The 22,609-nt window shown below is 37.4% G+C and overlaps 1 protein-coding gene across 2 annotated transcripts; it reads right to left on the reverse strand.

Moving 5' to 3' along the window:
• Positions 1-397: 397 nt before the first annotated feature.
• DIPK2A (divergent protein kinase domain 2A) lies at positions 398-22,534 on the reverse strand. Of its 2 annotated transcripts, none has more exons than XM_020899607.2 (3): positions 21,335-22,534; positions 6,049-6,352; positions 398-3,313 (listed from the first exon to the last, which is right to left on the reverse strand). In XM_020899607.2, exons 1-3 carry the CDS (start codon positions 21,989-21,991, stop codon positions 2,982-2,984), a joined length of 1,293 nt encoding a protein of 430 aa, XP_020755266.1. In that variant the 5' UTR covers positions 21,992-22,534; the 3' UTR covers positions 398-2,981. The 2 variants fall into 2 exon arrangements, with proteins under 2 accessions (XP_020755266.1, XP_020755267.2); XM_020899608.2 differs by lacking the exon at positions 21,335-22,534 and adding an exon at positions 9,856-10,969.
• Between the last annotated feature and the right edge of the window lie 75 nt (positions 22,535-22,609).

The following is a 22,609-nucleotide window of genomic DNA, read 5'->3' on the forward strand; positions in this document are numbered from 1 at the left end:
GAGGAGAAAAGTGCATGTATGAATCGAATGATCTCTCTCAAAATAAGCTGGGGCAAGCAGGCCAGGGTATAGATAAAACAAGTTTGGCCACCCATTGCTAACTTCTGAAATTAGTATAAGCACAGTTTATTATTGTTCCTTGTATCATTCTCTTGTATACATTTGAAAAATTCCATAAAGAAGCTTTTAATTTCATTTTAGCAGTAAAACTGTAAAGTCACCAACTACTACAGAAAACAGAAGACAAACATACCGTAAGTCTAGCTCACACCCAACCAGATAGTTTCTCAAAATTATATCAAAGTACATGCAAGAGAAAAAAAAACCTTATCTTTATTATCTCACTTTACATTCAAGAAAAAGTTGTATATTTGAAGTTAAGAGATAGTCTGAAAAGTGTGATTCTTAAAGTATTCTTTATTAAGATTATTAAAAGTTGTAGAAACAACTTTATATTATAAAGGCACAGGGAGACAGTTCTGATAAAATATTCAAATTAAACAGTAACTTACAGTACAAAAGACAATTTTAATGCACATACAAACCCCAAATGTCTGATTCAAAAATATTTTACTGTGTCTATTAATGGGCAATGATTAAAAATATAAATTGCTACTGTATAATAAATATCTGATAGTGAACATCTTGATAGCAAAGTGAACAAAATATTTATTGCTTTTCACATATATATTTTTCCCTGTAATTTAAAATTCCTAATTCTTTTATTATCTTCTCCTCAACTTTTCCAAAGATAGAAGAAATCCCACATAATCTCACGGGGGAAATGGCAGTTATCAAAAACTACCTCAAGGAGCAATCACTGCTGGCGCTGTTTTCTCACCTCCTGCTCTGCGATCACAGCCGCCCTTCCAAAAAGTAAGATCAATGTCTGCTAAACAGTAAGACAACTGCTTTAATGACTGGCATTCTAAGGTTTGAAATGAATACTTCTACAAATATAAAAGGTGCTCCATTTTGAAATGTGTATTTTTTTCGAAGTTTTGGGCAAGAGGCGAATGTCTGACAAGTAATTTTACCTACTCCCCTCAAAAGTTTTCCAAAGTTGTAAAAAGTCAGCTTGTAAAATTTCCAGCACTTGAATATTTCTTTGAGGGCTAGTTGGCATATGTAATGTACTGACGTATAAAAATTAACATAATGCAATGTATTTTGTAATGAAGAGATCTTACCCTTCTTCCAGTTTTTAAACTGAGATTAACTTTATTGATTTCCTCCTGCTCTTTCTTTAGCAACCGTTATAGATAGTACAGGTAGAACTTCCATCACAACAGTAAAATAACATGAAAGCAACATCCTAATGAATGCTATTTCAACTTAAGAAATATCCACATTAAAGTCTTTGATAATCAATGTAAAGTTACTTAACCATATGTCATGTTCAGACAGTGTGTAGCAGCTAGTAATGCATCTGGCACAGAGTTGATGCTCAATAAATAGTTGCTGAATGAATGAAAAAGAAAAACATGGCTTTGGTTGTGCATACTTTAATCATGTTCTGATTAGAATAAGATCAGTCTAGAACTAAATACTGCACACTACATCAAACTTTGCTGTAAACAAAAGTTATGATTTCAAACAGAAAAATATCACCTACATTAGCTTTAGCCAATTTATATATACATATATTTTAACTTTTAAAAACAGCCGAGAGAAATTTCACACATTTGTTAATTTTTATCCACATACTTAAATTTGATGTTGTTGATGGTTAACAATAGGGAAATGAAGACCAAGTTGGACAGAATGGCTAAACCTGTCTGCTTTATAGTTAGAATTACTAGTCCATCAATAAATAAAATGTTATGATGCCAGATTAAACTCAAACAATGACTACCACGCTGATTTTTGCAAAACTACCACGCTGAAGTTACAAAAATGTAACTTAAGTTACATATGTTTGGAAGCAGTAGCACAATTTTTCAACAGTAAAGAATAACCAGGAAGATATGAATTTAATAATGACAGACTCAAAGTATTGGAAGTAGGATAGTAAGAATAAGTAGGTGACCAATTTTAAAATCTAGGACTAGGTCTAATTATTTCTTTGGCATATGCGTTACTATCCTGGACAAGTTAGCATTTAAAAAATACTGTTTATTTTTTCCTCTCAAATTAACATCAAGGTATAGACTGCTAGTATACTCTTAAAGCATTTTAAGGGACAAAAATGACATTTTGCAACATATGCCAAAGTTCATATTAAGTGTACAGTTATAATTTATTGGCATAGAGAGATGTAACTGTTAAATAACCTTAAATGATCTCATGCAATGGTGAAACCACAGAAAGTGGGAAGAAATATAAGTATTTACACAATAAAATATTCAGTTTTCTGAAAACTGAATTCTGTTTTTTCAAAAAAAGACACAGTAAACCTGGGAATCCTAACAGTAAATATGTACCACAAAGCCCTGAATGAAAACTAGCCCAACTGTAAATGAACACCTATAGTAACCTGAATGTGTAAAAATTTAATAAAAAACATAAAAATGGAAGAGAAAAAAAAAAAACCCTATACACCAGAAGGAAAAAGTAGCCTATAAAACAGGCCAATTTAACTTGATATTCAAAGTAAATAAAAGAGATTCACAAAATCATGACAGTAATGCAAACTAAGTCAAGTACCAAGTACCCTTTGATACACAAGCCAATATAACTATCAGACTCATTTCCAATAGCTTAACAATACTCATTAATCCAGTCAGGCATTCAGGGGCTGAAGCGGTCAATGAGAGCTCAAGCCTCCAAAGTTTAAGAACAAACTTATCTGCAGAAGCATCGTGTGATTTTTGAAATCATGTCTTATTTTGGTGGATGTTAACATAAGATCTGTCAGTGCAAGTTTATCATCCATTTGGAAGTATTACTTCCAAATTTCATTTTTCCAGATAGTTTTTGGTAGTTTTCCTTTTAGCCAGTGCTATGTAAATGAAGAAAAGCAAAGACAAGTTCACCGTAGACTACCTCACATTGTTACTTAATTGTGCTAGATATTCACGCAGTTCTTTCGCAGCCTGGAATCTGCCATAGCGCTTCTTTGGGTTGGCGCACTCATCCAGCAAGGCCTCGAGGCGGCCATCTTTGGCAATTTCACTTGGCGGATCATGGAGGAGTCCTCCAGAAGTGCCACGCCAGGTGGCATGTCTGGATAAGAGGTTCTGACAAACAGCATAATAATTGTGGTCCACAGTGGCTCGAGCACAAAGAATTTCTTTTGAAAATGATAAGCAAGCCTCCTTATCACAGTCATCAAATTTGCTTTCATACCATACATCCCAATTTTCAGGCTTATCTGTGAAAAGGGAAAGAAGAAGAAAGAGAAAAATACATTTTAGAAGACTTTTCATTGTTTCCCAAAATGTAACATTTGACTAACGAACACAGTAATGTTGGTTCTTAAAACTATAGTACATTAAACATTTAAATATATTAATTTCTACAAAAACACTTATGAGGAGTCCACCAAGGCAGGGGAGAAGGATCAGACAAGGTCCCTACATACTAAAGACCAAAGGGTTCAGCTTAGAGTGAAACTCGCCATGATACAAAGAAAGTGCCACATACAAGTCTGACATAGTGCTACATGAGTACAGAGGAAGCAGTATCTGTGCCTGGGACTGCAGAAAGCTGCACAGAGAACAACTAATTTAGGTTTTGAAAGATAAACAAGTCTGAAAAGAGGGAAAACAGCATGCTAGCCCCAGGGTACAGTATGTACAAACGCATGGATCTAAGGGGTTGGCCCAGCTGGTACGGGAAATGATAAATTCACTGTGGCTAGAGCATGAGACAGGTGACTGGGGAGGAGGCACAAACAATGCTAGAGGAATAGGCTGCATCTCCTGTGGTCATGACCATGATCTGTCTAATAGAAATGTAACTCTGGGCTGAAGACTGGAGGTGCTAGGATGATGACAACAACTAAAGAAGGTCCAGGAAAAAAAAGTCAGATTGCAGAAACACTTGATACAAAAATTAACAGTAAAGTCTGAGGTTCTAACTGGATGACAAAGTAGACACTATTAACATAGTATTAATATTTTATACATACAGAGTAATATAAAGTAGCTGTGAGGTATTCAGTGGAAAGGTTCATTAAAGAAACTAAAAGGCCACTGTAGCTGAAGCATTAAGGGCACTGCAGTTATGTTAAAAACGAAGCAGAACAAGGCCAAGTCACATAGATTATTCTCTGGTAAAGTGTATGAATTTTACTTGACAAACCACTGGAAGTCAATACAAGCATTAAGGAAGGGAGTGCTAAGATCAGATTTATGTTTTGAAAAAGGAACTACCTGAGTAGAAGGAAACCAAAGGAGGAAATAATTTCAGAAAGCTGTTACTAATTAGTCACTCACAAATTTGCCAATTGGGTGACTGCAAATAGTAACGTGATCTTCTAAGTCAGGTTTAATGGGCTGAGAAATGAATGGACGCTGAGGAAGTAGAGAAAGGCAATAAGCAACTTTTAAAAATAGAGGGAAAGCAGGAAAGAATCTTATGCATACTTGTTTATGGGAAAGTAAGAAAAACTAGATTTTAAGAAGGTGGGTGGGAAGTTGAAGAAACTAACTGATGCAAAAAGTTCCCAATGAAGGATCTATTTTGTCTGAAAAAAATAAATGTGTATCACTTTTACTAGTTTGGATGATAAAGGGAAGGACATTAAGGGAGTTGCCATAACAAAACCACAATTTCCCTGTAAAGGTCATTTACTAGAAAGAGTTAAGAAAAGAGGGTGAATAAATAAATACAGCCTTTTGCAAAGTGTCTATTTGGCCAACTCTACCATGAGACATTTGTAAAGAATAAGCCAGAGCTAAAAAAGCACTGGAGCAATGCTCACTGTATGAAATGCAAAAATACAGAAACTATACTGTATTCATCCAAGGTCAGGAATTAATTGATACAAAATTGTAACATGTATTCCAGGAATGTTCACGTTTAAAAAAAAACTTTTTTTACAAAAGAATTATTTTTACAAATACTGGAATAATAATGTTGCAGAGTTTAGGCAAGTCGCACAACTCTGTGTATATCTTAAAAAAAAAAAACTGAACTCTTAAAAAAAAAAAGCACAGTTTAAGCTGCTGTAACTTCCACAAATGTATAAAGAGGTTAAGTGGGTGATGATGTACTCCAGAGCGGGGCATCCACTCCCTGTGAAAGGATCTGCATGGCAGATAAAAGAATCAGAGAGTAGTTTTGTGAGTATGGAATCAGAACAGGGCATTGAGAAAAATCAAGTATTTAACAAGATAAGCCGAGATAATGTAAAATGTGTCAACCTAATACATTGCTGTTACATTGACTGCATTCCAGGTACCACAAACTTTTGGTCTCTTCATCAACAGACCCACATGACAGGAGGGGATTAAAAATAACAAGGTTTTTACCATAGAACAACCCTTCAGTTTCTTTCACTAAGTACATTAGTTATAGAACCACAGGCTTTGTCCTTGAAACTAAAATTTCTATGACAATTTTCAAAACACTTCAGACATTCTTCCCATCTATCCAGTGAAGAGCTCATAAATAAAAGCAAAGTTTAATGTCAAACCAAAGTTAGAGATCTGCAGTGCTGGGAATCATCTACATGGTTAAAAAAGAATCACTGGAGGGACCTCACAGAAAAACGAAACACAGAATACCACTGTAAGAGAATGCATAGAAAAACAGACTCCACAAAAGCAGTATAGTCTCTCTGGTAACCTTTAACTAAATAAAAACTTAATTCTGGATTAGAGTCCTAAACCACAGCACATAGCAGACTGTATGAAAAAGACATGTACACACACACACCCCACACACAGTACACCTGGGTCCATCTGAACATGAACTATATTTTACTATATATGGGCAAACTGTGATTAAGAGTACAACTCTAATAAATCAGTATTTGTTTACCAGTCAAATAAAACAAAGAAAGATGCAAGGTTGCTTTCTAAGGAGGAAGTTTTAAAAATCTGCTTCATATAAATGTAAACATCTGACATAGAAAAAAAAATCTATAAGTTATATACTTACTTTGTCTGATTAACCTTTTGTCAGCAACCAAAACATTTTCAGCATCCACAATGATTACCTTCCCATCTCTAGGACCAACAGCAAAATTGTCAAAGCTGACGTCCAGGAGGTAGAGTGCAAATTCAAAGTCATTGTTTGTGAGCTGCTCTGCTATTTCCATTAATTGCCAAGCGAGGTCAACTCGTTTCTCCCATGGTGCATTAAAGTAACTCCACAGTTCTTCTCCAACATAATTTACAGCCACCATTCTTCCACAAGCTCCAAGATATTTTGCAAATGGCCAACCTTCATCAGATGGAAAACTCTACGAAAGAATTTTCTTTATTACAAGACATTCTGGTGAGGATATACTAGGTCTATCCCCTAGATTCTCACAGTAGAGATTTCTGCTAGGCATGAGCTTGGATTTTCTTGTTATATTCAATAGTTCAAAAGAGATAAACTTTTTTTTTAATTGAGGCATAATTAATTTAAAATGTGATGTTAATTTCTGTTATACAGCAAAGTGATTCAGTTATATGTATATATACATTCTTTTTAAAAAATATTCTTTTCCATTATGGTTTATCTCAGGATATTGAATACAGTTCCCTGTGCTACACAGTAGGATCTTGTTATTTATCCAATTCTATATTTAATAGTTTGCATCCGCTAGGTCCAAGTTCACCCCTACCCTTCCCCCCTTTGGCAAACACAAGTCTGTTCTCTAGGTCTATGAGTAACTTTCTTTCTTAACTCATACCATTACTATGGACTTGAAATTTTTTAATAGATAACCTCACATTATAAAGTTAAAATAAGTCTTGCTTATCGAAATCTCAGAATCAAACCAATCAACAAAACACAAGATGCCTTCTTTATTACCAGATCTAAAAGTACAGATGCTTTCCTTTATCTTTTTGACTCATGTACGTACAATCAACCAAAACTTTCTTTTGAATGAACAGGACTGCACACCTATTAGCCAGCAAGTGTTACGAGGCATCAGGCACTCTGTTATGCTGGCAGTAAGAGTAAACTAGTCTCTCAAACAGAAATTTTAGAAGACAAATACCAAACAAATAACTATGAGTGCAATTAAGTATTAGTTACTAAAAAATGGTTCCGGTCCTAAGAGAGTATTTAATAGGGACCTCATCTAATGCAGAAGCAGGCAGGAGAGGAATGCAGAGAAAGATTCTTGGGAAATGTCTTCTAATCTGTACCCACAGGTTGGTAAAGAGCAGTCTGGTAACCCACAATGCAATCTCCACTCCAAGTATCTCTGATGCCAAGTTAGCCTTGTTTCCCTTTCCAATGTCACCACATTGTCTATTCACCTTAAATCCAACTTCAAAATTATTTGTTCTCCTGACCTTGCCAAGATTTTCTAATGGATTTTTTTAACTACTAGGGAGATTAACATCCTAAAACAAAAGTCTTCCAGGATTATGAACAAGTTATTTTCAACCTAAGTAAAATGGCAGGCTTATTCTAAAGTATTCTGTAGTACTGTAACACCCAGCTACAAGTTGAGCAAAGAGCAAAAGGGTGGGAAGTAATACTTTAAACAACTTTCAGAAGATCACGTGACCAGAGCTGTTTTTAAGAGCTATTTTTCAGAATAGTGAAGTGAAAGTGACTCAGTCATGTCCAATTCTTTGTGACCCCATGGACTATACAATATACAAGTCCATAGAATTCTCCAGGCCAGAACACTGGAGTGGGCAGCCCTTTCCTTCTCCAGGGGATCTTCCCAACCCAGGGATCAAACCCAGGATTCCCACATTGCAGGCAGATTCTTTACCAGCTGAGCCACTAGGGAAGCTCTTTCAGTATAGTCCCTTCCCTTAAATTAGAGGAAGAAATCATGCAGATGATATTTACACAGATTGCAGGGAAAACAAACCAAAACACTATAGAATATAAATATAGCCTATGTCTATTGCTAAAAATTAAATAATCTACATAAGAGCCAGAGATGAGGCTCTTCTGGGAACTCAAGAAAAGTAGGTGGGTGATATTAATTTTACTCTGAGCTTTTATAAAATTGACAAAACTCGGTAACACTCTTACTTTAAAACTTTTATCAACTTTAAAACAAAAGGTTTATAGATGCCTTCATCCATAATTGCCTATTTTCATTTGTGCTTCCTTTTAACTCTATCAATGTAGAATAACTGTATTTGTTCTTTGTATGTATACCTTTTCCATTTAAATTTCAATATCTGCAGTTTTGTCATATATTAATTATGTAAATTAAAAATTTAGATATGCTAGTATGAATCTTTAAATATAATAAGTTAATTAATTCAATTTTATTCACAGACAATATCTGATTCTTTAGTAATTAGAGGAAAGTACATTTTTTATCTTATCCGAGATTTTAAAACTTCTTGTGGGTACTGGGGAAAGTGACAGATTGCTCGTTTCCAATGTGTCATGCAAAAACTGCTGACCATACGTTATTTTCAGCTTTTCCTCCCAACTTAAAATACCTCCATAATCTTCAAAATTTATAGGCAAAATGACTACAAAAGATTTAACTATTTCTCAGAAGTATTCATGTATAAAATCTGATATATAAAACAAAAGCACTGAAAATAACTAAGTATGTGAGATTATATAGTTTTCCAATGCAAAAAATAAAGAACTCCTCCACATACACTATTGGTATATTATTCACATGCCATATTGTCAAACAGATACAAACATATCTTTGTGAAACTAAAATGGTCTTTGACAACAGGAGAAAAGGGAACCCTGCCAACATCTGCACATGTACAAATGCCTCCTTGTTTTTGGAACCTTTCCAAGTGAACGACAGTCAAATATATACCTCATTATTCAAGTCTCTCATGGAAGAGAATAAAATATATGAACAAATGTCATATTGAGCAACTTTATATTCATACAGCAATTTCTGACAATGTTAAATGAAATCATGTCATGCCTCATTTTAAGAAAAGCACAATTCTTTCATATAATTTGCTACCAAATCTTTTGGAAGAACTTTAACAAATGAATTCACATCACTTGCTCATATGAAAAGAACTTTTCATTGAATAATCAAAAGTTATACTTCATTAATAAGAACAGAATTCTACTAAGCATTCTATTAAAAATGCTCCAACGAAGCCAAAATATTTATAATTTGTATTTAAAACAATCTGGCGTAGAATCAAACGTACCATGAACGAGCAGAGTTTGAGAGACAAAAATTTTAAGATGTTACCACTTGGATTTATTAAATATATCAAGCAATAAGAAACAGAACATCTTACTTCCTGATTACCAAACTCCCACAGTGCATAAAACACAGTAGCTAGGATAAGAAGTATACTGCTGAGGTCCACTTTTTTTTTCTTTAAACAAAATCTTAAAAATCTGCCCATTGTGCTAGGCAGATTTTCAAACTGCCTAACACAACAGGCACACATTTCAAGTACCTTGAAATAAAATGTGTGTTTCATTTTTACTTTACTTTTTGTTGATGTATAGGTGATTTACAATATTATGTCAGTTTCTATTGTACAGCACAGCGATTGAGTTTTCATCCTTTTTCCTTATAGGTTATTTCAAAATACTGAGTATAGTTCCCTATGCTAGAGTAGGTTCTTGTTGGTTATCTATGTTATATATAGCAGTGAGTATATGTTAATCCCAACTTCCTAATTTATCTCCCACCCACTTCCCTTTTGGTAATCATAAATTTGTTTTCAAAAGTGTACAAGTCTCTTTTTGAAGTAAGTTCATCTGTATCCTTTTTTTTTTTTTAAGATTCCACATATAAACAATATTAATATGATTTGACTTTGTCTTGCTTACTTCACTTAGTATGATCATCTCTGGGTCCATCTTTGTCACTGCAAATGCCATTAGTTCATTCTTTTTATGGCTGAGTAATATCACATTGTGTATATATACCACATCTTCTTGATCCATTCATCTGTAGGTCGATATTTAGGTTGCTTCCATATTTGGTTATTCTACATAGTGCTGCAAGGAACCGTAGGATACATGTATATTTTGGAATTATGGTTTTCTCTGGATATATGCCTCGGAGCAGGATTGCAGAACCATATGGTAACTCTTCCCTGGTAGCGTCCCATATGAGCTTCCCTGGTGGCCCAGTTGGTAGAGAATCTGCCCGCAATGCAGGAGACCTGGGTTCGATCCCTGGGTCAGGAAGATCCCCTGGAGAAAGGAATGGCAACCCACTCCAGTGTTCTTGCCTGGAGAATTCCACAGACAGAAGAGCCTGGTGGGCTAGAGACCATGGGGTCTCAAAGAATCAGACATGACTGCGTGAGTAACACTTTTACTTTCTTTCATGGCAACTCTATTTTTAGTTTTTTAAGGAACCTCCATACTGACCTCCATAGTGGTTGCACCAATTTATACTCCCACCAACAGTGTAGGAGGGTTCCCTATTCTTCTCACACTCTCCAGCATCTATTATTTGTGGACTATTTGATGACAGTCATTCTGACCAGTGTGGGGTGGTAAGTCATTATAGTTGTGATTTGATTTTTCTAGTGGGGGTGCTGAGCATCTTTTCATGTGCCTTTTGGCCATCTGTTTGTCTTCTTTGGAGAAATGTCTGCTTAGATCTTCTGTCCATTTTTTGATGGAGTTGTTTGTTTTTTGATCTTGAGCTGTCTGAGAAAATGTGTGTATTTTATAGGATTATTTACTAGTGAAAAAATGCATACAAATACTTTTCATCTGAAAGGGAGTCTTGAAACCTAGAATGGTTTAAATTCTAACTGGATTGGAGGCACTACAATTAATTGTTCAGGATTTTTCATCAGGTTTGAATATGTCATACAGTATGCAAAGTTATAACTAAGTATTAGTTTAAGATTACACAAAATGGTTAAAAAACATATTTATTACTCTATTATTGCTTTTTTTTTACATTAAGTGGGTGACCACCCAAAGAAAAAGTTTGAGTATTACTACCAATGTAATAATTAAAAATGGAAATTTAAGTATCAAGTCAAAAATGCTTCACTCTAAGATTTAAAGCAACATTAAATGCTTTCATTGTTAATTAACATAGTATTTTGAATATGAAACCTAAGATATATCATCATGTCTAGGTTATCTTTAACTTAAAATCAAGGTTTCAGAAACTACTAGGATCATCTTTATTTTATGAGAAAATAAAATACATACAATCAATATAGTAAAGAGACAATTCAGATATTTTCTATTCTTTAAGATACATAATATAAAATTTCTATATTTAAAGGGTAAAATGGTGTATAAGCAGAATAGACTTGAAATCACTAGTCTAACTTCTAAGTTCCATCTTTACCTCTGCAGCTCACTAGCTGTGTGAGGGTGGCAAAGTCAAAACTTTTTAGCGCTTTAGTCTCTTTGTAAAACTGGAATAATATTTGACCCCTATTCATCAGGGTCATCAAAGGGAAAAAAGTATGAAATGCTAAACTGCAAAAACGCTCAGTGCTATAAGAGATGTCTAGTGATATACAAGCACTAAATACACAGAAGATTTAAAACTTGGTAGTATGTATATACATAAACACAGAATTGTAATTTGATTTTCATTTATAATAGGTAAATACCACAAAGTAAATTCTAAACGCTGACATATCTATCACATCTATTGATCAAAACCAAAAGTCACAACGCTTTGCGGATTTTTCATGTGACCAAATGGGATGTGCAATCTAAAAATTCTAGAGTTGGAGAGTACTCAAGTGTTAAATACAGTTGAACTTTATCAGCATATACCTTAAGTGAGTTGCCTCAAGTCACAAAAGTAGTGGGGCTTCCCTACTGGCTCCTGGTGAAGAATCCTCCTGCCAATGCAGGAGCCACAAAACACATGGAGAACTGCAAGTTTGATCCCTGGGTTGGGAAGATCCCCCAGAGGAGGAAATGGTAACCCACTCCAGGATTCTTGCTGGGATAATCCCATGGACAGAGAAGCCTGGCAGGCTACAGTCTATGAGCTCACAAAGAGTTGGACCTGACTGAGCATGCATACATACACACACACGCAAATATTAAGAGGTGAAATCAGGCTTGATCCCAACATCCCTGTTTCAGAAGTTTTCAAATTTTGGAAAGGTGACAGTATGTGTGTTTCACACTCATCACGCAATGCTTCAAGGACTTTGGGATAGCACCTCAAGAGAAAACCTTTTGCTGCAAAAATACCATAAGCTTACTCATCCCAAGTTGGATAAAGCACACAAATTACCTCATGTGTTTTCACATTTGTTTTTTAACTTGACAAGGCCTATTTTTCTTCACGTTTTAAATTTGGAATTGCAGATAAGGTCAACTCACATCTCACTGACTACTACAAGAAGCTGGAGTAAAAGGCAATGAGAGTTACTGTGGAATGAAAATCTTGAATTAAAAAAATCCTATATCAAGCCTAACTCCATCGGAAATGCTAAGTAAAGGGTTGCAAATAAAACATAATCCTGGTCTTAGGAAGGCTTTTTAGCCTGAGTTGGGAAGATGATTAGAAACATATATAAATGATAAATTCTGGAATTTGTTACAAATCACAGGAAAGTACAGAAGATGTTGAGAAAGAAGAACAGGGACCTATTTTAAATTGTATAGTAAAAGACAGCCTCTCTAAGGAAGTGCTACTTAGGGAGAGCTCTAAATGCTGAGCATAATATCACATAGACTGGGGATGAGGCAGTAAGAATGTTGGAGGAATATGTTAGAGCCAGAAACTGTCTTCTCAGAACTGAAAGGAAAAAAAAAAGGCCAAAGAAGCTGCAGTGAAATGAGGAGGGAATGGCTTGAGGTAATGGGTTCTGGAGAGGGAGGCAGAGATCAGATCACATTGGGAATTACAGAATAAAATACAAACTCTCCAACACAGTCTACATGCCATGAAAAAACCAAACGTGTCAAATCTTAAACATTCAGAAACATCTTATTTACTGGAGTTAATCAATATCCTGTGGTATATAACGTTATTCTGAAAAACAAGTTTTTACAATATCATCCTTTAATCAACAGCCACTGTCCTACTACATTAATTAGATAATTTTATTCTATTATATCAGAATACAGTCCTGAAAAAAGGAGACACAGGATGTGTAAGTGAAACTGATAAAAAATATAAAGTCAACTCTAAAATGTTCATGTTCTATTATCTTTTACTCTCTTTACATGACCAAAAGTGGGATTTGCATACCGAGTTTAAAAGATAATACAAAAAAATATAAAATATTTTATAGCTGTTTATTATCTCACAACATGCCATTAAAAAGAACATAACTTTGCAGTTTGCCTAAAAAGGAAATGTGTTACATGACTGCAAGACTGACGTTTTTTTAAAAGGAGAAAATTCCTAGTAAAAAGACAATGACTTGAAAAAAATTCATAAATAATCAAACATATAGTCTAAAAATCTAGTTACAGGTTTTCTAAAGAATTGGCATTTCTACTCATACACACAATTTAAACTTGAGATCATTTCTAGAAAGTAAATTATCAAAAGCATAGAAAATGCTTAGAGGTTCAATCTGAGCTTCAAAATTACTTTTAAAAGCCAAAATTTGAACAAAATCCCATTGTAGTAACGCATGTTATAACAGCTGTTCATAGAGATTAGTAAAATGTTCTGGTGACAGACTAATGTGTTCACAGTTTTGTGAACTGTCTAGAGGGGGAATACAGTAAAATTACTGGAATGATTTAATGGTTACCTAATTTTTGCTAAAATTTCTTTAAGACCTCAGCTTCTTAATTTATACCACCAAATAGTGGCCAAAATCCATTGCAAAGACTGTAGAATCTTAGTAATCTCAAGATTTTCAAGTCACAGGGTATGTTCCATTTATTTCACTAAATAATTTTCTGAATGCCATTTCCACCCACCTAGAATTCCAACAATATTAAGCAATGTCTTGAAAATAGCAAGGTTGTGTTATTTCACTGAATATCGCGTCCAACAGCTAGCTGTATCTAAAATAAGAAACTAATGTCAAAACACATCAATAAAAAAATCTACCAAGTTAAATAGAAACAACTCATCTTTTAGAATAATATCTTAAGAAATACTCTTCCATACCACAAAAAAAAAGGGGGGGGGGAACCAAAATTGCTTGGCCACAAATTTTAAATATAGATTTACTACTCTCAACTAACCTCATGAGAACTAGCAACTGTGATTCATGTTTTTAAGTTGAAAGATATACCTGGAAACACTATACTCAAATATTTATTTCTAATAAACTGTCAAATAATGGGGGAAAAAAGGTATAAGCAGCTTCTTTTGGACCCAATAACCTAAGAAGGCTACTTTATACTTTCTTTAGTCAAAATCTGATTTCTTTAAATAATCTGTCAATAAAAAAGTACTAACTTCTCTTGCCTTTAAAACACAAACTGAATTAATACAGCCCTTCAGAAGCATAACATAGTATCTGCTAGGAGCATAGTATCTCTCTGCATTAAATACCTGGTGCCTGATTTTGAATGTGTATTCCTTTGTCTTAAATTTAATATAACCAAAACAAAACTCTTGGTTCTCCCTCCCCCAAAGCCATTCCTTCTCTGGGCTTCCTCAGCAGTAGTTGCTTAAACCAAAAACCCTGGGGATATCCTTTATGTTTCTTTCTCCTATACAGTAACATTCCCATCATCAAGTCCTATCAGGTATTTCTCCAAAACATACTGTGTCTAACTGCTTTTCATAACCTCCACTGCAACCACCTTAATACATACCAAGCTTTCTCCCGCAAACAGGGCAAAAGCCTTTGATTCCTTAAACCATTCTCCACAAAGCACGCCCTGCTAAAAACACATTTATTGTTTCCTATTGCTCTGAAAACAAAATTCTAAACTCATTAAGCATGTTTACAAGGTCACACAGAATATGGACCTTGTCTACTTCTATGATCCTGTGTTCTACCAGGCTTTTCTACTCCCACGCTTGACCCTTCTTTGGAACCTCTGAATTTGCCCTCAGAATTTTGTACCACTGGCTTTTTCTCATCATTCACACCTCAACTAAAATGTCACTCTTAAATTCTGACCACTGAATTTAAAATTGTATCCCCAATCCAATTCTCCATTATAGGAGTCTGCTTTGTTCTTTTATAGTATGTAAAATCTAAGATTACCTTGCTCTTCATTTGTTTGCTGCCTATATCTAATGCCCCAGAAGGCAAAGAATCCACAACTGTGCCCTGGCCTGTCATCTTTAGCACAGAGGTCAGTTCCCAGTACTACTTGTCAATGCCACCCAACTCCTGTCAGATCTCCCTCAGATAACACATTTTTTAAGGTTCCGTCTCAGAGTCTAAGAATGCCCAGGAAAACCTTGACTTAACCTCTATTTTAAAAATTATTTACTAATATACCAAATAGAATTATTAACTTTATGACTTACAGAGAAAAGTTGAACTATTTGGTTTATATTACTGAATCCTTATGAAAACTATGTTTATACAATAGTCAGCAACATATGGGACAAATCCTTAGCCCCTTTTTAATTACTATTCCAAAAAAAACTACAGCCTGAAGCAGCAGCTACATAGGTATTTTGAGGTATATATGTATATGTAAAGATGGTGACATTTAAACATTTGCCATGGGAAGAGTAAAAGTTATATATTTCTAAGACACATGTCATGGTGTACTAAGGAACTTTACTCGTCTAAAAATGAAACAGGCTGATGTGCAAAGTAATAATATACTGTAAAAGACTTTACAATTAAAGCTATTTTACATATATTATCTGAATAATCCTCTCCTTTAAGACAAGTCATTGGATAAGTATTAACATCCTCACTTTACCCATTTAAAAACTCAGGGTCTGAACCATCAAGTGACTTGCTCATTGCCACCCTACAACTTTGCAGTGGTCTAGAATGCTATTTCAGTACTGCTGTCACCACACCTCCTGGTCCCTGTGGGCATAATCCCATTTATCCTCAGAACTCAATTCCTCTGTAAAATTCTCCTCTGTATCCACTCTGATGAAGGTACACTTAGACATCCCTCCCTAAATGAGTCATCTGACAGGGTGCACAGTATCTTTATTGGTAGGGCTAATTATACTATACTGATTGTAATTAGTCATTTATATATCTGCCTCCTACACACAGCTAAGCTACTTGCTGCCTAGAAAGGCCTTTTCAATCCAGATGCCTTCTAACAGACTATTTATCGAACAAACAAATTCAGTTCTCCTGACTATAGTCCAGGGCTCTAAGTCCAAAGAGCTTCCAGCTGCTTCAGATAAACTCCTGTAATCTAAAAAAAAAAAAGACATAAAATGTGGATAAAAAATTTGATTACATAATTTAAAATCTTTCAAAGTCTATGACCAGGGTGAATAACTATCCTAATTTTATGCCAAGAATTTATTGTTTTAAGACAGTTTACAATAATTTAGTAAAGTTCATTATGTATAGGAAAAATGCAGGGCTTATATTCTAAGGACATATTAGTTTCAGTGTGAAAAGTAAAGAAAGAAAACATGCCAACATTCTGTGAAGAATAAGCAACAATAACAGCAATACAGGAAAGAGCCAGAGACCAGAGGCCAAAAAATCAGAATAAAAACCATTCTGATCATTCCCTGAAAAACTGACTCCCTATTAACGTATGAGAGGAATATGTGCTGACCCATGCAATGGAAATACGAGAGAAAATAGTTCAAATATTACACGAAAAAAAACATTTCTGCACTCTCAGAACTAATAATGGCCAAAAGATATGAAGATAAACAGGAAATAGGCCAGGGTATCAAATGATTTTGCTCCATTGATCTGGAAGTGGTGTTTTCCTATGGATGATCATCTGTTTCTACAATCTTTCCAAAATAAAAGTATCCTTTTTGAGACTTGGGTTACACACAGATGTTATTTTTTTGTTTGCTCTGTTATTAAGCACAATCAAGTGTCAATAAAGCCTCTGTTAAAAAGAAGAAAAACAGAAGGAAAAAAAAAACCCAAAAACCTCTAGATATAAGCTTATTCATTTATTAGATTAAAAAGTACTCTATTCAGTACTACCTAGCCAGAAACATCTCTGAAGCCTAAATCTGAGAGTGTGGTTACCACATCAGCAATCATTGGTAGAGAAGTAGGTGGCCCCTTAAACTCTGGTTTGAAAAGAAACTCCTGAGACAAAGTCTGGAACATCCTTCCGAGGTGCCACTGCCCCACAAGAACCTTATCTACCCTTAGCTCCAGACTATTTTCTTTTAAAGGCAGTCTCGAATTTAGATTTGTTTTAACCTGATTTCATCTGTGTAAAAACTGGGGCCAGGAAGACAAGCTTGAAATAGGGCTCGCTAATCTGGCCTCTGACCCATATACTCTAGCAGGAATCAAGTACCAAACCTCTGACTCCCTTTTAGAAGAGCTTAAACCCACCAGTTAAACTCAAGCTCAGAAGCAGAGTGACAACTTAGGTTGAGAGTGTAAGAGTCACAGGGTATTGAGGCTGAAAAGGAAAGGATCTAATCCAACTGTCTCATTTTAAAGATAAGTTAAAAAAAAAAAAAAGAAAGAAAGAAAGAAAAAAAAGAAAAGATAAGGGAGTCCCACAAAAAGTTTACCAAGAGTCCAAAGTAAAAAAATCAGCTAAATGGCCATCATCTGTTTACGTCAAAAAGTGCATCTTAGTACATCTTAAAGATATATTCTTCACCTACAGAAGTTATTTTTAAGGGCAGACACAACATTCACTCCAAGTTTAATTGTAAAAATTCATCCTGTAATGTAGGAATGGACTAAATTAGTGAAGTAAAGGTATGGTTGACATTCAAAAACATAGCTATTTTTAAGGGGATCCATATTCCAAGCTTCAAAACTGTTAACCAAATGCACTAGATAATTAAGTTACTTTTACTTATTTAATATCTAAACACTTTCTAATTACTGAGTGCCTTACTACGCATCAAGCACTATATAAAATGCTTTCCAGGTATTATGTCATTTACAAGAACTGAAGGTTTAAAATCTATAGCTTAAACAATGATAGTTACATACTTTAAAAATTAAAGAAATCCTATTAAAAACATGATTTAGAAAACTTAAGACAAAATTCTGCAAAAAGACAAATTCCCACACCCTTGCCCTTAAAATACAAAGAGCTTTCTTACTTCTATAAATAAGACCATCTTCACTATCTCTGAGTTATAAAGTCAGAGATAACATTTTGGGGTTCAGGAAATCCAGACAGCATTTTTCTCCCTCACACACTCACAATTTTTATAAATTCAAGAATAGGTTAAGTATAAATACTGGTAAAAATTTTATCAGTAACAGAAAACATCTTGCTATCTTGCAAAATACTTCAACCTCTCATTTTCAACTATTCCAAGAATGCTGCTATACACTGTATTACAAAGTCCCTCTCTGCATTTTTCCCCATAAGATTATGGCAAACTTGTTATAAAATATACCTCTAGGTAAAGTAAAACTGTGAAGAGGAAAAGAAGGTATCAGAGTAGAAGATAAAGGTTATAGCATTATCCTGTTGATGCTTATAATTTTTCCTTAGAGCTAGATAAGCTGCTGTAAGCTAGTAAAACTATCCAACAATGGGAAAAGAGTTATACTTCTGTATCATTTCACATTGGGAAATTTGTACTACAAATCTGTACCGCCTTACACAGATAAGTTAGGTCCATGACATTTAATACCATTCATGTCTCCTTTCAAGGCATAATAGAAACTCAGATTTTTTACTGTTTCTTAAAATCTGAAGAGGCAAATTGAATGGGCTAAATTCACACATACTTTTCAGTTCTTTAGTACCTTATCAAAAGAGATTTTTAAATGTTTATTTTTGGAAGCATGTTTACTACATGGAAACTCTTGTTAAGAACAGCTTGATGAATTTAGTTTAAAATACTTTTTCTCCCAAGTAGTTAATTTTGGGGCAATATAAAAAAAAATCTAGTTTCTCACCAACTGTCCAAAAATTCAATAAGTAGCTCCCTCTCCTGGAAAAAAAAAGGGGGGGGGGCGGGGGAGTTCCTCTTTAAGCTGTAAAACACACAGTTGTACTTTTAAAAATATTTTTAAAAAACACATGAATCCAAAAATATATATAAATAGAGTCAAAAAAATAAACATTCTAATGATTGACCAGTACTAAAGGCCTCAAGTCTGTACTTCACACAGCATGTAACTAGCTATAAAACTAAATTAACATTTCAATTTACAAACAGCCATGTATTTCCTCATATGCTAAAAACAAACTCTTATCCTATAATCCACCTAGCCACATGGTCAAGTGACTGTCAGTAAGTTTAAATTACAAAAACATAACTGATCTTTTTATTTTTTTTTTCAAGTCATCTATCACTAAAAATGAAAAGAGAAGAAAAAGTTTAAGGGAAGAGTTAATCAGAAAACCTATCTGACAATCTCAACTGTAAAGTAAACTGAAAATGGCAAGACAACTTCAAGCTTCAAAAACATGTGTTTCCTAAATAAAGCATTTATCTCAGTGCAAATCAAATGTCAATATTTCTCATATTAAAATGACATACGTTTATAGAGCTGCATGTACAACATTCTTAAAGTGTTAGTTCTAACATTAGCAGAATCATGATAAAAACCTTTTAATATGCAGCTATTACTATAGGTGCAGAAAATGTGTATTATTAAGGTATTATCTTTACTAAATTTTTGGATCCCAGAGAATTTGACAGACTACTCAGCAAACTATATTGTTAGAACTGTCTCCAGAGACCAAACTTGCTAACATAAACATCTATTTCTCAAAGAGAAAACGCAGCTTAAATGGAAAAAAAAAAGTTTAAAATCAAAATATATGCATTAAATATGGACTTAGACTTTAGAGGCTGACTAATTTTGTAACTACCAAATAAAGTAATTTCTTCAAGAGACGTTTAACCAGTTTTATATCCTATTCACTGATAAGAGAACAACATTTAATATACAATCTGTACCTTAAATGGCCCATTACATATACCCTAAGTCTCCTTAAAATTTACTACAGTTTTGTTTGAGGCAAAATACTTAGTGTTAAAATTATTTGGCTACACGAATCAAACGATGCTGGTTTCTTCTGGCTAAGTTGGGCAGCGAAGAACTTGAGAAAAGCAAGCCATATAAATGAATACTGGACATTCCTATACATGCACTTTAGATTTTTAAAAAATGCAACCCAGTACAAACCTCCCATCCACTGGTGACATTCTTAGCAGCGCAGACAGGGAGTGAAGTATATCAACATTACTTGGGATTAGTTTTATGTCATGTTCCCCCTGCCCACCCCCCCCCCCCTTGTATTTGAAATACAGCACAACTGGTATGGTGAATGAGCAAGGTAACTTTCCCTGTGGTTATTAGGAGAGATCACACCCCCACAGTTGCAACCACTGTCCAAGGACGCCGCACTAAAGGCGAATGGGAATGTGTATAAACTCAATAACTTTCCCCAAGGTAAGCACAGTTTTGAGGGATTCTGTTTTCTTTTTTGGCCGTCACCGCCAGTAAAAAGATCACAGCCTATTCCCTAAGTCACGAGAGAGCCAATACGTCAATTAGGAGAGAAGTGACTCTTCTTTCCATGTTTCTTGCCCTGGCCTAACACTTCTCCCTGCAGCCAAATTACCAAACGAACAGAAAAGGTCACAGGATCAGCATGAAAATGTCCGTCCTGACACCCTCGCAGCCTCAACTCCAACGTGCCTTATTTTTCCTCTTCCTAATCCCACCCAAACCACACGACTCAAGGATGAACCCCACTCCGACCATGGTCCCTATTTTCCAACCTCATCCTCCCAGTCTGGCTGTCCTGATGATGTGCCAGGTGAATGAGCTAAGGAATTAAAAAAAACAAAGACAGACTTCGGGGCCGAAGTTAGAGCAGCCGGCGCGGGGTACTGAAGAGGAGAGCAAGAAACACTTGAGAAGAGAACTAAGAAAAAGGTCCAATGGCTTGTGAGCAGACTGCGCCGCGGAAGCGCAAGCCCCGGCAGATCAAAGCAGAAAGGCAGGGAGGGAGGAGAGCCCCAGGAAACTCGCCGAAGAGACCTTTCGGGAGCGAACGAGAGGACGCACTCCCTCTGGCGTTGAAGGATCCGCGGTCTGATCGGAGATGCTCCCGCGTCCAGCTGACCAGAGCCGACTCACCCTTAGGCGGCTAGCCCTTCGCGACTCCGCACTTCGCCCGGGGTCCCCCTGCGCCGCCGCCGCCGCGCCGGTTCCAGACAGGGCGACCGGCGCGGGCGGGGCCGCTTCTCCCGACTCCCTTTCCCCGGGCGGCCCTCCCGGCAGGACGCTCCCAACCGGAACCCCGCGCCTACCTGTAGCACCAGCGGCTCGGGGTTGAAGGCCAGGGTCAGCAGCAGCTGCATGCGCTCCGAGTCCTTAAGGTTGCGGAGCAGGAAGCTGCCGGAGTCCTTCGTCTCGGCATAGCGGCGCACCAGGCGGTCGAGCAGGCGCTGCGAGGGGCAGTGCACCAGGTCGGACCAGCCCTCCACCGCCTCCGGCGTGAGCAGCCGCACGTCGCCGTTAAGGCGCGCGAACTCGGTGCGGGGCATGGCCTGGAGCAGGTCGCAGCGGGGCCGGCCGGTGGCCCGCTTGCAGATACTCTGGTCGAGCTGCGCCAGCTCGCGCTGCGAGCCGAGGCGCTTGAGCACCACTCGGCGGCGGCCGCCCTCGCGGGGCTCGCCGTACTGCGCGAAGTAGACGTTCTTCACGTTGAGGAAGTCCAGCAGGCGCAGGCGGCCCCACGCCTCGAACACCACCTGCCCGTTGAGGAAGCGGCGGCACCAGCTAGTTCCGAAACACGCCGGGCACTTATTGAGCTGCAGGAAGCGCCGGTCGGCCAGCTCGTTGCGCTGCCAGGAGGCGAGCAGCGACGGCGAATGCAGCACCATCAGCACCAACAGGCTGCCCAGCGCCGCCAGCTTCAGCGAGCGGGACAGGCGGCCCAGCTTCGGGGGCACCAGGCGCCACATCCCGCCCGCCGCCCGTCCGCCAGCACCCGGAGGGCGAGGGCACCCCCGGGGCGCCCCCGCCGCGCCGAAACCCGGAGAGCGACCGGCAGGGGCCCCCGGGAGAGAGAAGGAGCAAAGCGCGGGGGCTGGGGCGGGAAGCGAAGTAGGTCTGTAAGAGAGAGACGGAGAGCGGGAAGCAGCTGACCCGAGCAGGCTGCGACTTCTCCCAGTCACTAGTCTCCACAACTCTCGAGCTCCCTCCTCCGAGCTCCCCGCCCTCCGACTCCGGCGGCGCCTCCTCCAAGCCAGTCAAGTTATACAGCAGCGGGAGGAGGGTGGGAGCGCGGGGACTCGACGGCCGCGCGCCCGCGTCCGCCGTGCGCGCACGCGCACTGCTCGCTGGGGGCGCGAGAGCTGCAGCGGAGGTGGCCGCCTGCGGGACGAGTGGGGTCTCTGAGAAGAGAAAAGGAGAGACTCACGGAAGGGGAAGATAAGCTGGAATGACTCACACCGAAAAGTAGCACAGTGTAGGAAGGTGGGAATGATGAGGTGCCCGCGCGTCCCTGACGCCTCACGCCCCAGTTCGTGCGCGTTGGCTCTCCTGAGGGAGGGCGAGGGGGCAGGGGGGCGGGGCTGGCG

The sequence above is a fragment of the Odocoileus virginianus genome, chromosome 4, assembly GCF_023699985.2.
Source record: "Odocoileus virginianus isolate 20LAN1187 ecotype Illinois chromosome 4, Ovbor_1.2, whole genome shotgun sequence".
Lineage (NCBI taxonomy): Eukaryota > Metazoa > Chordata > Mammalia > Artiodactyla > Cervidae > Odocoileus > Odocoileus virginianus.

Coding starts and splice junctions, on each gene's coding strand:
- DIPK2A (XM_020899607.2), bottom strand. CDS start 21,991: ATGTGGCGCCTGGTGCCCCCGAAGCTGGGCCGCCTGTCCCGCTCGCTG. Junction 6,353..21,334: donor CCGAGCCGCTGGTGCTACAG/GTAGGCGCGGGG, acceptor ATTCTTTCGTAG/AGTTTTCCATCTGATGAAGG. Junction 3,314..6,048: donor CAAAAGGTTAATCAGACAAA/GTAAGTATATAA, acceptor CCCTTTTCACAG/ATAAGCCTGAAAATTGGGAT.